The sequence below is a fragment of the Haliotis cracherodii genome, unplaced genomic scaffold (genome assembly GCF_022045235.1).
Source record: "Haliotis cracherodii isolate W230 unplaced genomic scaffold, xgHalCrac1.p SCAF_6, whole genome shotgun sequence".
Taxonomy (NCBI): Eukaryota; Metazoa; Mollusca; class Gastropoda; order Lepetellida; family Haliotidae; genus Haliotis; species Haliotis cracherodii.
Window position 1 is genome coordinate 56,070,158 of NW_027266319.1, and position 15,397 is coordinate 56,085,554.

At 40.2% G+C, this 15,397-nt stretch overlaps 1 protein-coding gene across 1 annotated transcript; it reads right to left on the reverse strand.

Annotated features, from left to right (window-relative positions):
- Positions 1-1,788: 1,788 nt before the first annotated feature.
- Positions 1,789-6,143, reverse strand: LOC139446711 (uncharacterized). The gene is made up of 4 exons (XM_071228005.1): positions 6,111-6,143; positions 4,809-4,950; positions 2,368-2,487; positions 1,789-1,897 (listed from the first exon to the last, which is right to left on the reverse strand). Exons 2-4 carry the CDS (start codon positions 4,930-4,932, stop codon positions 1,836-1,838), a joined length of 306 nt encoding a protein of 101 aa, XP_071084106.1. The 5' UTR covers positions 4,933-4,950; positions 6,111-6,143; the 3' UTR covers positions 1,789-1,835.
- Positions 6,144-15,397: the final 9,254 nt, after the last annotated feature.

Genomic DNA, 15,397 nt, shown 5'->3' on the forward strand with positions numbered 1-15,397 from the left:
GAGTGTTTGATGGTGCTCAGTAAATACATAGTTTGTTGGGTCCAGCTGAAAAAAATGTTTTCAAAAACCTTCACTATACGAAAGTTGGTACTTAAATGGCAATATTTAACCAAAATTGACTTGACTGACGACTGAACGCTTTGAACCACCTGTCGCTTGAATCTGAATGACAGTAAAACCGCAAATTGATCTCGTATAGCTGTCTCAGTTATTATATGACTGTTTCACTCACTTCGCGTAGATTCACGCGGGCGTATTTCGAGTGATCTCCCTTAGTTCACCGGAGGTTGACATTCGACAAGAGCTTGAAATATTATATTTCATCAACATGTAAATACAAAAATACGCTCCATATTTACAAATGGAATTCAGTTCACAGAGAGAGAGAGAGAGAGAGAGAGAGAGAGAGAGAGAGAGAGAGAGAGAGAGTTATTTGCATCCAGATAAACATTTCATGGCATCCAGCTTACTGCACTGCGGCATCCATTTTACCATGTAAACAGGGCTCGACATCTGGTGTACCAAAAGCAGGTTGACACTTCAACAAAGAGGTTTGGTTTCAGTAATATAATACACATTGATGGTGTTTTTATGAAGGCGTTCAAAGTATTTGGTTAACGGATCTGCCGACAACTAAATCAGGAATGTCTTGTCCAGACTCGATTATTTACAACAAACAATCAGTCATAACGACTACCTGCTACCTACAATAGTTGTCGTTGGTCATGCTGAATGCATGATGGCAAGATACAGCCTTAAGCAAGACATAAACGGGTGACAGTTTGCAAGTTTATTTACCCAGGACATGCTGGGCATAATTTTTAAAATAATACGCAAGGATTACAAAGATAGGTACTACCTCAGCCATTAAACTCACCCGTAAACTAACCCACCCACTACGTTCTTAAATACACATTTACCCACAATAATCCCCGGTCGACTACAAAGTATTTGGTTTACGGAACTGCCGACAACTAAATCAGGAATGTTTAATCCCAGTTTTAACTATATTTTATTACTGCCAAGCCCAAAATCACACTTACGAAAAACATTAAAAACACAATTGTTTCCTGTAGAATTTCATGCTCAGTAATTCTGCTTGATATGGATTTATCTATGACGTCGTGGTATCTAAACACGGAGAGATCGATACATCATCTGTTAGAATTTATCTTCCAGAATCCATGCATGCTTGTCGTAAGAGGCGACTAACGAGATCGGGTGGTCAGGCTTCGTGACTTGGTTGATGCATGTCATCGTATCCCAATCGTGTAGATCGATACTTATGATGTCAATCACTGGATTGTCTGGTCCAGACACGATTATTTACAGACTGCCGTGACATATATAGCTGAAATATTGAATATTGACGGAAACCAACCAAATCTCTTGCACATTCAATGTATAAAATAACATTGAATAAAACACACACATCCCCATTCATATACGTATGATACCTGTGTACAACCGGTGTAGTATAGATCGTAGAAGGCGACTATGCTTGTCGTAAGAGGCGACTAACGGGATTGGGTGGTCAGGCTCGCTGACTTGGTTGATGCATGTCATCGTATCCCAATTGCATCGATCGATGCTCATGATGTCAATCACTGGATTGTCTGGTCCAGACTCGATTATTTACAGACACCGTCATATAGCTGTAATATTGCTGAGTGCGGCGTTAAACAACAAACAATCATTCCTAACGACTACCTGCTACCTACAATAGTTGTCGTGGGTCATGCTGAATGCATGATGGCAAGATACAGCCTGAAGCAAGACATAAACGGGTGACAGTTTGCAAGTTTATTTATCCAGGACATGCTGTCATGACAACGCTACTCGTTGACGTGACTGTCGACATCCTCCTCGTCTATGACCGCTCGTCTCAGATCCGCATCTACAAACAGTAAAGTGTGTGTGTGGGTGAGTGAGTTGGGTTTAACGCGGCTTTGAACAGTATTCCTGTTATATAACGGTGTGCCAGCTTAATGTGTGTGTGTGTGTGGGGGGGGGGGGGGGGGGGGGGGGGGTCAGAAATGATGCAGGTCTCAGACGTTTACCACTTTCCTGAAACCCACGAGCATTATTAGGATGTCACAAACCTAGAAACATTATCGGGACAAACCGGGATTCGAACATAAGATCACAGGTTTCTCGTGTCGGACGTGTCCTACATGAAGTGCCGAAAGTGAATATGGGATTCGAACACCAAATTAATGGTTTCTTACAAGTTTAAGAACGTAATTATCAACAGCGGATGTCTGTACCGTAAATGACTGCATGGCCCGCCCTGGCGCCACACTCATAAATACTGTAACATACAAATAAGCATTTGAAAAAAAACCATACTAAATAAAAAACACTAACCATCATCCGCAAGAGAAAGTACATCCTTCACAGCACGTGCGTCAATAACATTTTCTGCTTCAGTTTGGTCGATTACATCATCGTTATTTGCATCCACATCACGTCCTTGAACTCTCCTTTCTAAAATAGAATGGCCCGACATATATGATGCTGCTATTTCACATAGCAAAGTTAATTTAAACTACAATCAGTTTGAAGAAAACTTGAACCAGCCTCGACACTCCTAAACTACTTTAGCGAGTGAGTGAGTTTGGTTTAACGCCTCTTTTAACAGTATTCCAGTTATATCACGGCGTGTCAGCTTAATGTGGGAGGAAAGCCCGAAGTGATGCAGGTCTCAGACGTTTACCGCTTCGGTGAAACCCACGAGCACGGGTATGGTGCTGACAAACCCAGAAACATAATCGGGGCGAACCGGGATTCGAACCCTAAATCATAGGTTTGTGAAGTGCCCAAGGGACGCAACTCTGCACAGCGAATCGCGGCGCCTTAGACGACTGGGCCACCCGTGGCCCCAGGCACCCCTGCGATTGAAGAACAAGAAAATAATAGTTCCGGCTGATACATATAACTTATCACCAAATGTCTGTCGCTCATGAAGTGAGGTGAGGCGATATGGGGTTTAACGTCGTATACGTGATTACTGCACATATATAGCATCTTCCCGAGGCAAGAGAGTTAACTGACTATAAAAGTCCAGTTTCCACCCTTACCGAACTAGGCTGATATTATGGAGTTACATTTTGGCTGGACTAACGAGTCTATGCATAGTCGAAACAAAATCGCGCACCGAAATCGAAATCCGGTTCGTAAACTGTCATGCAGATTTCGGTCGACTGCGGGATTCACAAAGCATGTGCACCGCTAACTCGTTGTCAACATATATTTTCTAAATCTTTTCATGTTTTTAATCAAGGTGCTCACGTGATTTGATGCACTTCGCGATGTAAGACTCGTTTTATCACAATATAGATTATCGATCAGATCGTTTTGACTGGGCGCCACCGTTTTGTTCGAAGCAAATACAAGTGATATGAGAGGTTGAATCTGATTGGACAATAGGAGAGGCATAGAAAGGACATAACTCGTAATAGCCACTGGTGGCGCTACGATCGAGCCCAGGAATTCCAGCCTAGTTCGGCAAGGGTGGAAACTGGACTTTTATAGTCAGTTAACTCCCTTGCCTCGGGAAGATGATATATTGCGACGCGCATGCATGTGTGTGTGGCTGCGTGTACTAGCCAGACTTCTGCCGGGTTCATAGTGCTTGCCTACTAAGATACCATGCCACATGAATACCCCACTCAGACACAGTATACTGACTCCAAGGCGACCAATCCTTGTTTTATCCCCTTAATGCCCAGCACCGGGCAACCCGTGAAGATTCCGGAGTAGAATAGGTCTTCAGCAACCCATGCTTGCCGTAAAAGGTGACTAACGGGATCGGGTGGTCAGGCTCACTGACTTAGTTGATGCATCTATCCCAATTACGTAGACCGATACTCATGATGTCAATCACTGGGTCGCCTGGTCCAAACCGCCGTCATATAGCTGGAATATTACTAAGTGCGGTGTTAAACAACAAACTAACAAAAAAAAGCACTGCGAGAACAACGTTTTGCCTTGAAGTCCGCTGTTGAGGTCTGGTTTGGGGGCAGTCAGAAAGTTCTATAATAGAAGGATACAACGTCTTAACGGCAAATGGACCATGTGCTTCGAAAAGGAGATTTATCATATAAAAAGATTCCTCAGTTTTGTATGTTTTGCAGAACGCTTTGAATGCACCCCGAAGAAAAAGCACGGGATATAATTAAACATTATGGCTACATGGCTCGTTGCTTATTGTCTATTTTGTGTCCCGAGACATCGAATCTCTAATTTTAGTATGTGTTGATAGCTAGATTAATATTTATATTTTAGAACACTCATGGAACAGGGGTTTTTTTACTTTGGGGGTAAAAATGAGGCATAATTATTTTTAGCAGTATACGCAGTATAAACTCTCATTCGTCACCACTCGCCCCTTTCCTTAACCTGCAAGAAGACTCGTCCCCCTATCGATGAATGTTATGTGCGAAACTACGACAAACCAATCAGAATGTGCGTATGATTTCAAGTTCTTTGTCAAAGAATCCCTCAGAAATAATTTCTGTTTTTACATATGTCTTGCATCTAAAAATATACCCAAGACACAGTTAAATGTGTTCAATCATACTGTATAATTTCGCATGTCCTGATGTGCTTTTAATTGCATCTGAAATATAAATGATATATGGGGAAATATATGTAAACCATTGCGAAACGAGTTGACAATTGTTTTAAGTATGCCCGTTTGCGCTAAGACGGAACCCGGTTGCAAAAATGGCCACGAGAGGGGCACGAGTCGTTATTCGGCTTGTCCCGGAAGAACACGAGTTGGTCACGAATGTATAAACTCTCACCACAGCGCACGAAGGTACACTTGATCCTGTTCCATATCCGATGTCTTCGGTTCGCGCGCAACCATCCCTCTGTTTCGGGTAGCGTGACCAGTGCCAGGAGAAGAAACACTAGAAGCAGGCGCATGATCTCTTCCTGTGGGAGCTACAACAAGAAGAACAAGAGAGTGAGTGAGTTGGGTTTAACGCGCTTTTAACAGTATTCCATTTATATCACGGCGTGGCAACTAATGTGGGAGAAAAGCCCGAAGTGATGCCAGTCTCAGACGTTTACCGCTTCGGTGAAACCCACGAGCATGGGTATGGTGCTGACAAACCTAGAAACATAATTGGGGCGAACCTTTGGTTTCTGGCGTGCCCAGGGGACGCAACTCTGCACAGCGAATCGCGGCGCCTTAGACGAGTGGGCCACCCGTGCCCCCTACAACAGGAGAGAGTGTGCTAGGTATAAACCCCGCTTTGAACAGAAGTTCAGTCATCACTTCAACCCATACTTGCCGTAAAAGGCAACTATGATTGTCGTAAAAGTCGACTAACGAGATCGGGTGGTCAGGCTCGCTGATTTGGTTGATACATGTCATCGATCCCAATCCCATGGATCGATGCTCATGATGTCAATCACTGGATTATCAGCATGATGAGTCCAGCGGCGGGTCGAGGTACGGGGAATCCCCTCGAACCGTGAAAGTAATCATTTAGAACTTGCGAACATAAAGTGCTGGGCAAAATAAAGTGTACGCTTTAAAATCGGATTTGACTAAAAATTGCAAACGTTATGAAATATCGTTACTAGTTGAAGACAGGTGTCACTTTCTATTAGTAAACTGTTACAAAATATGATGTCTTAAGAAATACGTTTCGTTCATAATATTGTTCGTAATATATATATATATATATATATATATATATATATATATATTAGAAATGCATATGTATTTTATTTTAACGCTCTTTACATACGTGGGCCTATAAAAATATATAACAACTTCTGTTTTTTTTGCGTACTTCAGCTTGATAACGGTGTAAAAACCTACAACCTGAAGCTGTTATCCATAAAGTTGTATGTTTTCTTATCTACTCAACAACCTCTAGAATGCCAATCACACAGTTACTATGGTCCCGTGTTCTCACAGTTGTGTACATAAAGACTATCTATCCAGTGATATACAAACTTAAATGCACATGATACTCTCAATTACTTAAATCATTTTACGAATAAACTGGAAATAAATAATAAAAATGTACAATGAAGTTAATGAAAGAATGCTACAGCTGAAAAAAAGCACACTCGGAAAAGCATCTTACCTCTGCGTGATGCAGTGACGGAGTGAGGAAGCTATACAGTGATGCAGCGATGCAGGAAAACGTGGGATGGGCAGTAGAGAAACACCACGCACAAATGGACTTTCACACCATTATATTTAAAATTCTATCTGATATGTGCTCAGCAAAGCGTGAACTAAAAAAATATCGATTAGCATAGAGTACAGAGTAACACGATGGAGTCAATGATAGGGAGCGATCCAATCAGTTTGCAACCTCGACGAATTAGGTGTCACGGAATACATTAATACTACGTCCATTAGCTAAACAGATTGTTGTGTCAAGGACTTTGCAAACGGGTTATTTTACAGTTCAGAGTACTACTACAGTATATACTTCTCAAAAAAGTTAAAGAACACCCAATTCACTCATATTACCAGCTATTTCATATTAACAGTAAGTATGAAACAATTTTTTTGAAAAATACTGTTACAACCAGGTATAGCTGAAGAAAGAACAATTTGACGACATGTGTGTCGCCAGAGAGATTCGAAACCACAAAGTCCACACAGACAGCTACCAAATATAGAAATTCTGTGGCATGAACAGTTAATTAAGACTTATAGTTTATGCGTTTATGCTTGCTGGCTTGTTTGTTGTTGTTTAACACCGCACTCAGCAATATTAATTCCAGCTATGTTATGTGACGGCGGTCTGTACAAAATCGAGTCTGGACCAGACAATCCAGTGATTGACATCATGAACATTGATCCACACAATTGGGATACGATGACATGCATCAACCAAGTCAGCGAGCCTGACCACCCGATCTCGTTAGTCGCCTCTTACGACAAGCATAGTCGCCTTTTTACGGCAAGCATGGGTTGCTGAAGACCTATTCTACCCCGGATCTTCACGGGTTTCATGCGTTTATGAATGGGGATGTGTGTGTGGGTTTTTTTTACCTCAGTGTCATCATTTCTATTTATAGTCCAGATGTCTGCAGATCATTTCACTTGGTTTTATAAGCTTCTCATTTGAGTGGTAAGTGTGACAGCTCAAAGATGCCGAAGAGACGAGGGATGAGGGATGTCGTGGGATGACGATGAAACTATGGCGCTTTTGAATATTTCGCAAGAACTTCATGCGAAAGTTGTCATACCATTCCCTTTCATCATCGGAGGCATTTAACTTGTCCCTCCAAGGTGACTGACGGTCTTTTGTTCAGACCAGTCTAACCGCTCGAAAAACCAATGACGAAAGTCGCACACAATTTGTACGACAGCTCTCTTCTCAAATGCCTTTGATAATAGAGTAACCTTTCCATCTTAAACCTCATGAAATAAGTGATGGATTTCTTAAATTGGCGACCTACACTATTTGCATACACTTTTTACCTTTTTAAAACATTTTTATTCCACAAGTTGCATTTACATTCTCCTAAAAACCAGAGATATTAACTGAAGAGCAAGAGAAAGTACACACCCATGTTTGTTTGATGGTGACCAGAAATAAATCAAACTCGTGTTATCGCTTATTGCTATGTTTCTCGCAACCGTAACTGAAGTCGATAAAGCGATGTCCCTTCTCGGCCACCATACTATAGTGCTATCACACAAGCTGCCCCAAACACACCTGTGAGCTTCACGGCAGTCCTAGTGTGAGAACGCACCTGCAGATCCGCCTACCTGCGAAACAGTTTAGCGTCAGTTTACATCGTTAATACGATCTTGTGAAAATAACGATGGCCACACGTTTCCTGGTTGTTGCCGGACTGTTATCGGAACTTCACGAAAAGGTGATTTATAACTATATTTTTTTTTATTAATATTCATATTGAATAGTGGAATATTCTTCGATTGCAGGTGCATTGGATACATACATAGGCTGCCCCACCGCCACTAAATGAACACATATTCTGCATGGCAAAATAAAAACTTTGAATGACGTGGCCTTACTTAACCCCTCTCCAGGACAATCTTTTTACACTACTTTAACAAATTTTGAGGGTACACCCACTAACAATCTCAGTTATCAAATTTATTCTACCAAGTATAAAAGTGTAATTTATTCTTGACAAAACATATCGACCAAAATTTATAAAACAATTCAATTTCTCTTTAAAAAAAAATAAATAAACGAGAAGAAATATTTTTAAAATGATCCTTTACGGATGAAACTTTGAAATGTGTATCCCTTGTGATGTGAAAATCAGTGGTCAAGCAGGACATGCTTGTCTGTGGTCCTTTCATCACTGGGGGTGGGGGTGGGGGGGGGTGGGGGGTGGTGGGGGCGGTCGGGTAGCCTAGTGGTTAAAGCGTTCGATCGTCAAGCCGAAGACCCGGTTCGATTCCGACATGGGTACAATTTGTGAAGCCCATTTCTGGTATCCCCCGCCTTGATATTGGTGGAATATTGCTAAAAGCGGCGTAAAACCATATTCACTCACTCACTCATCACAAGGGATGCATAATGGATGATCCTCAATTTCCAATAAATATTCATGAGTATATCGTGAATGGCCAATGCAACATCACAAAGTTATATTCTAATGAATCGAAACCTGCATACAACTGTGTCCGGGTGAGGTGACCTAGCCTTGATTGCGAATATAACCAATATTCTACTGATGCACATGTATATGTAGGAGTGAATGAGTGAATAAGTGTGGTTTTAAGCCACTTTTAGCAATATTCCAGTAATATCAGAGTGGGGGACCAGAAATGTGATTCACACAGTGTACCCATGTTGGAATTTGAACCCGGGTCTTCAGCTTGACCAGCGAACGCGTTAACCACTAAGCTACCCGACAGCCCCTGTGTATGTAGGAGGGTAAACAGTATATTGAGAATTGTAAGATTTAACATGTATTCTAAGATCAACACTGCCAGGTAAACTGATTTGTTTGGTGATTTAATCTCACATTCAGCAATATTACAGCTATATGACGGCCTGTAAATAATCATCTCCTGACAAACCAGTGATTGATATTATGAGCAACGATCAACCATGCTTGTTGGAGGCCAATGGCACACAATCAATCCAGTTAGGTCTGCTATCATCTTACAAGTATAGGTTGCAAGGGGACACTCCTAATGTTGAATCTCTGAGGTGAAGCTGCTGGTGGTTGAGGTGAACTACCCTGTGTCCAGTGAAGCCCTTCCCTGTCCATTTCACAAAGCAGATTTATTTCATATAAAAAAGACAAATATCAGAAAGTTCATCTTCCCATTTTATTATTAAGAAAATATGGTGTATCCCTCGTTTGTATAAGTACAAAGATGTGTAACAATAACTCCACATGCGTTACCATGGCTACACAAACATAACCAACTACAGTATAAACAAAACATCAACTACACAAAACACAAAACACAAGTCAGGAAAAAACAACAGTTCACCATTAGAGAAGGGTGGGTGGAAGACTCCAGCATGGATTTCATTTAGATTGTCTCATTGGTAAGTAGAAGTCGCATTCATTGTAATCACGAGACTCTTTTCCTGATATCGTATGTTGTTTAATGCTGCCCTCAACAAAATTCCGCCTACATGATGGCAACGAATAATCAAGTCTGGACCAGACAATCCAGTGATTGATATCATGAGCATCGATCCCCCCAATTGGGATCAATGACATGTATCAACCAAGCCAGTGAGCCTGATCACCTGATCCCGTTGGTCGCCTCTCAGTGAACTACAAGTCGATGGTCTTAATCAGATGTCTTTTCAGAGGACAAACCATCAACCAAATAACCGCTTCTAACCTGATTTTGTAACCTCTTCCAACCAGCATAGTTTCCTGGCAACCTATACTAAATGGGACTCCCCAAGAGTTTACTTTCGCTGAAACTCAAGGATCTATCTACCCCTAAGGTAGCGGATGAGTAGCTTTCTACACTGCCTGGATAACAGCATTTCTGATATGTCATTCAAAACTGACTCCCACTGGAGATAGTACTTGGGTGAGACCAAGCAGTATGTCCTTCGATATGTATGTATCCAATCTTATGTCATATATTGTACTATTTGGCTTTGAGCAATAAAAGAATTTATTACATTTACAATTTTTTTGTATTTTCATTGGTTGAGAAAAGGTCACAAGACCTTCTTAAGCATGGTATTGCCCGGAGACCCAACCCGCCGTGCAGCAATCTAAAGTGATTTTGCCCTGAATGATTTAGTCAATGAACAGAAGAAAAGATCTTTTCAGCCAATCAGATACAGCGTAACGCAAAGAATTTTGTTGTGCATCTTTTGTGACTTTCCGTAACATCGGATTCAATTATTGTTGAATTTGAAATATTCTTGTTCTTTAAATTATGTAATAAAGTTATTATTAATAAATTAATACATATCCTGCCGGGGAGGGAAATACAAAGCAAATACCTTCACATTACGACTCAATGAAGTTCTTTTTAATTTTAATTCTTTTACAAAGTGAGTGAATGAGTCTGGTTTAACGCCGCTTTTAACAGTATTCCAGTCATATCACGGCATGTCAGCTTAATGTGGGAGGAAAGCCCAAAGTGATGCAGGTCTCAGACGTTTACCACTTCGGTGAAACCTACGAGCACGGGTATGGTGCTGACAAACCTAGAAACATAATCGGGGCGAACCGGGATTCGAACCCACAATCATAGGTTTCAGGCGTGCCCAAGGGACGCGACTCTGCACAGCGAATCGCGGCGCCATAGACGACTGGGACACCTGTGCCCCCTCTTTTACAAAGGCAGATTGCAACATGCCGTTAAGATAGAATCGCTATCGTAGTATCACTCGGGGCATATGCGGTTCTATGCATCCCTCGTGTGGTCTTATGCCACTCGCCTCCAGCTCGTGTTATATCACCTGGCGCGGGATGCATAAAAAAACATACACCCCGAGTGAGACCACTACAACTTATTGTATACTCTGCTCTGACGATGGGTAAAATGTCCATAGAGAAGGGCTTTCTGGACTAAAATGGTTTCATTGTACTTCTGTAGCAATTACAAAAAGTTTAAAGAAAAACGGTTTGATCAAGAAAAAACGGTCTGAAAAACAATCATGTCAACATAATAAATATGAATAGACTTCTTAAACATAACAGTGTATCGAGACAGGGATACAAAACAAATACCCAATTATTTTAGGAATAACTGCTGCAGCATTCAAGGCCTCAGTTAAACTTTCTAAACGTGGCAGATACATGAACGACAATTCCAAATTTGACACGTGACCAAAATGACGCCCAATGCAATTCCCTATTTTGTTTTGTACCATATGTTCCCAGAGTCTGAAACCTAGTTCCTTACATGGGACAATCTGATAAAAATCAGATCTTCTACTCTGATACGATACCTCTGATACTAGGGCTGGGATGGTTAACTCGGGTACTCGGGTCGGGTGGGTACTGAGAAGGACCCGGGTACCCACAGGACTACCCGGAACCGTGGTTAGTCATGTGTTATATTGTTTAATGACAAAAATTATCAAAAACTATATGGTCCACTACAAGTCACTAATGTTCACATTTCTTTCTGACTATGCACCCATTCCTTCTGACTTTTAGTCAACTTCAGTGTATGCATGACCAGACCGCTTTTAACAGTATTACAGTTTTGTCGCGGCATGCCAGCTTAATGTGGGAGGAACGACACCATGTTGCCCACTTACTACTTCGGTGAAACCCACAAGCACGGGTATGGTGCTGACAAACCTAGAAACTAATGTGGGCGAACCAGGATTTAAACCCACAATCATAGGTTTCTGGTGTGCCCAAGGGACGCAACTCTGCACAGTGAATCGCAGCACCTTAAACAACTGAAAGATAAGTCACTGTGTAAATTGACTGAAATTTGGGCTTAGGCAATTTACAAAACTCAGTCATTTTGCAATTACTTTCCATTTTTTATATCATGATAACAAATACGAAACACTTTTATGCTCTATTTTAACAAACAGTAACTGAAAATTTAGGATTAAACGAAAAAAAGTCAATGTATATTTTTAAAATTTGGGAGCTTCTAGTCCCAACATTATTTGTGTATTGTGATGTAATATACCCCTTTAAACTTCTTGATAACTTAAAGTCAATCTGTCAGGAAAATAATTGTGAAATGACTCAAATGGGTGCTAATTGGAATTGTTCACTGGCCGATATATCAGCAAATATCGCCATAGGCGCTTATTATGTCGAATACGGTATTTAACTTTTAGAATTTCAATCAAGAGAACATATCAACAATATTCTTACAGTGCGTTGAATCATTTTTTAGATTCAAAAAGAATTCATCATATATATCTGTGAGCCTATTTGTGCTAGATTATTATGTTATACATTAGGGGTGTCACGATACAGGTAAGTCACGATACAATACATATCTCAATTTAGTGGCCAAGATACGATACGCATCTCGAAACAGCAATACCAAGCTCTTATGCGTAAATTTAGGAGCAAACATTTTAATTATATATCACAATCACAATTATGTGCTCTAATCACTATCAGTAGATTATTTTGTAAAACAATAATTCTTAGAAAAGGTTGGTTCTGTTTATTCAAACAAGTGTCAGACACTAACAAGTTTTTGTATGTGTCAAATTCAGAAAAAATTGATGACATTTCAATTCCAAAAAGAAAAATCAATCGATACGCGAACAAATTGATACCGGCTTCAATAAAATTTTGCATAGATATAAATCGGTACAGTCGTTGAATCGTGACATCCCTATTAAACATTTATATCCCGCACCTATCCAGGTACTAGCATCAGCTTAAATGTGGTTCATTTGTTCCCCGATCAGCGGATCCTAATGCATTCCAGTAATCATTTCCATTCCACATCACTCCTGTGAACCAGGATAAACATCAGCAACACAAACTACCCTTCATCCTCACACAACACAGACACCACTGAACATGGTTAAACCTTCACACAGGCTTGTTGAGGCCAGACTTTTTTCATTTTAAGTTTCACAGACTTTATGTTTCAGGTTTTATGTTTCACAGGTTTTATGTTTCACAGGTTTTATGTTTCACAGATTTATTCATAAAGTCATACTGCTGTGTTAAAACTGCAACTGGGTTCTTGAATCAATGATAGTGATATAGACATGGAGTTTATATACATTTTTGGGGTTATAAGAGGGTATTGTATTTCTGGTGGGAGGCATAACAAAAATAAATATTTTATATTTAGTTTATTTTTTGGACCAGATGCTTTTCAGTAGGGGCGGCGGGCCCATGAAACGTAAAATAAAAAATGTGTGGCCCTGAGTACAGGAATTCGTTAGCATGGAAATGGTAAAATCTGACGCTACATGAAGCAAAGTATAGTGTGAAGCAACAGTAAACGTAACAAAACATATTGTATAATCATGAAAATAGGGAATTTGGCATTCAAAAATGATTGTTAGGTCTGCATCAATGTGAATCATGAATTGGCTGCAAAATGAACACGCTGTCATGATCTCCTGATGATGATGCGGATGATGTTGCTAATGATGATGCTGATGATGCTGATGATGTCAGCAACTGCATCATCTGTGAGCTATTACCAGACATCATTATCATATCATCACATACTGTTACTGTCCCTGTACAAATGCTCTGATTGTATACAAATCCATCCTTACAACCACAGGAATATATGGAAACTTATACAAACTGACTATCTACGTGACGGACTGAGGCCTTTCCCACAAAGTACCCTTAGTGCTTCGACTATGTCAGTCAAGGTTGAAGTGTGGGAGTTACAAAAGCACTAAGGTTGTTGTGTAAAAGGCATCAGTACCAAGTTTTTCTTGAGGTTCCCATGGAATTCATCATATCCAGACTTGAAAGTCAAAAACCTGATTGGTAAATATATGATATTTCAGTACGAGACAAGCTAGGTACTGATACTGGTGATGGTTTTATGAATAGGTGATGCCTGCTTTTAATCAGTAAATAAAGGCGTGTATTCAGGTATGCTAACTGAAAAGAATACATTGAGAAATTACGCACAATATTGTTTATATAGTATTGTGATTTGAATTTTAGGTTTTGTTATTATGTTGAATACGCAAGGAAATCTAAATTGTAGGCCGAGAGTGAGTGAGTGAGTTGGGTTTAACGTTGCTTTTAACAGTATTCCAGTTATATCACGGCGTGTCAGCTTAATGTGAGAAGAAAGTCCGGGTATGGTGCTGACAAACCTAGAAACACAATTTGGGCGAACCGGGATTCGAACCCACAATCATAGGTTTGTGGTGTGTCCAAGGGACGCAACTCTGCACAGTGAATCGCGGCGCCTTAGCCAAGAGGTACCAATAAATACTGCAATACTATTGTAAGAGTTCTACCTATTTCCTTGGTAATATAATAAAGTAGACACGGATGGATAACAACTTTGTTATTTTACCGTAATAGCAACATTTTTCTATAGATTCTTTACCGTTGTCAAGCAAGACTGAATAATAAACACGGTTCATCGTGTGTTCTCTGTCTATCATGTTGTTACAATATTATCCTTCACTTGTTATTATTTAACCTCCTCATGTTAATCTCTCTCATGAAGCAATTGTTACTGTCAATCCTCTATCTCCTATACATATTCTGTACCGTGTTCATTATTCAGCCTTGCTTGACAACGGTGTAAAGATCTATACAGAAATGTCGTTATTACTGTCAAACAGAAAAATTGTAATCCATAAATTCCAAACTGTGTCTACTTTGTCATCCATGAACACAAAGAAATGACTATCAAACAATTCAAATACCATAATAGCGTCTTAACTGTCACAATACTATTTCAACAACAAAATCTCAATAGTCCCCCCTATTTTGAATACCATCGGAGTCTTTGGAACCAATTGCATGTGGGATCTCAGAAACATATTGCTTTTTGGCATGTTTTGGTTCATCTTTAGAACCAGCTTATAATTTCATAGATTTTCATTAGACCCTGTTACGGATGCCGTATTCGACGTAATAAGCGCCCAGGGCGCTCTCAAAATTAGAAATAGGGGGCTCTTATTAGAATATTATTTTGGTGAAAAAAAACAGAGCTGAAAGACAAATTTCGTGGTTTATGCTGACAGCCTGAAATGTTTATGTACGACAGATATATTTTTCCAGAATTTAATTGCCCATAATTAAGGGTGCAAATAACACACGAGTGTGTATTATACGCGAATAAATGAGTCTTGTGTACATTGATCAATCCTAAGGGGTACTAATTGGGATTGTTCACAAGCAAATACATTAGCAAATATCGCCGTGGGCGCTCATTAGAGTGGGGCACTTATTACGTCGAATACGGTAATCATTACATCGAGTAACTTGACACCACTCGTAGCAGACTCTA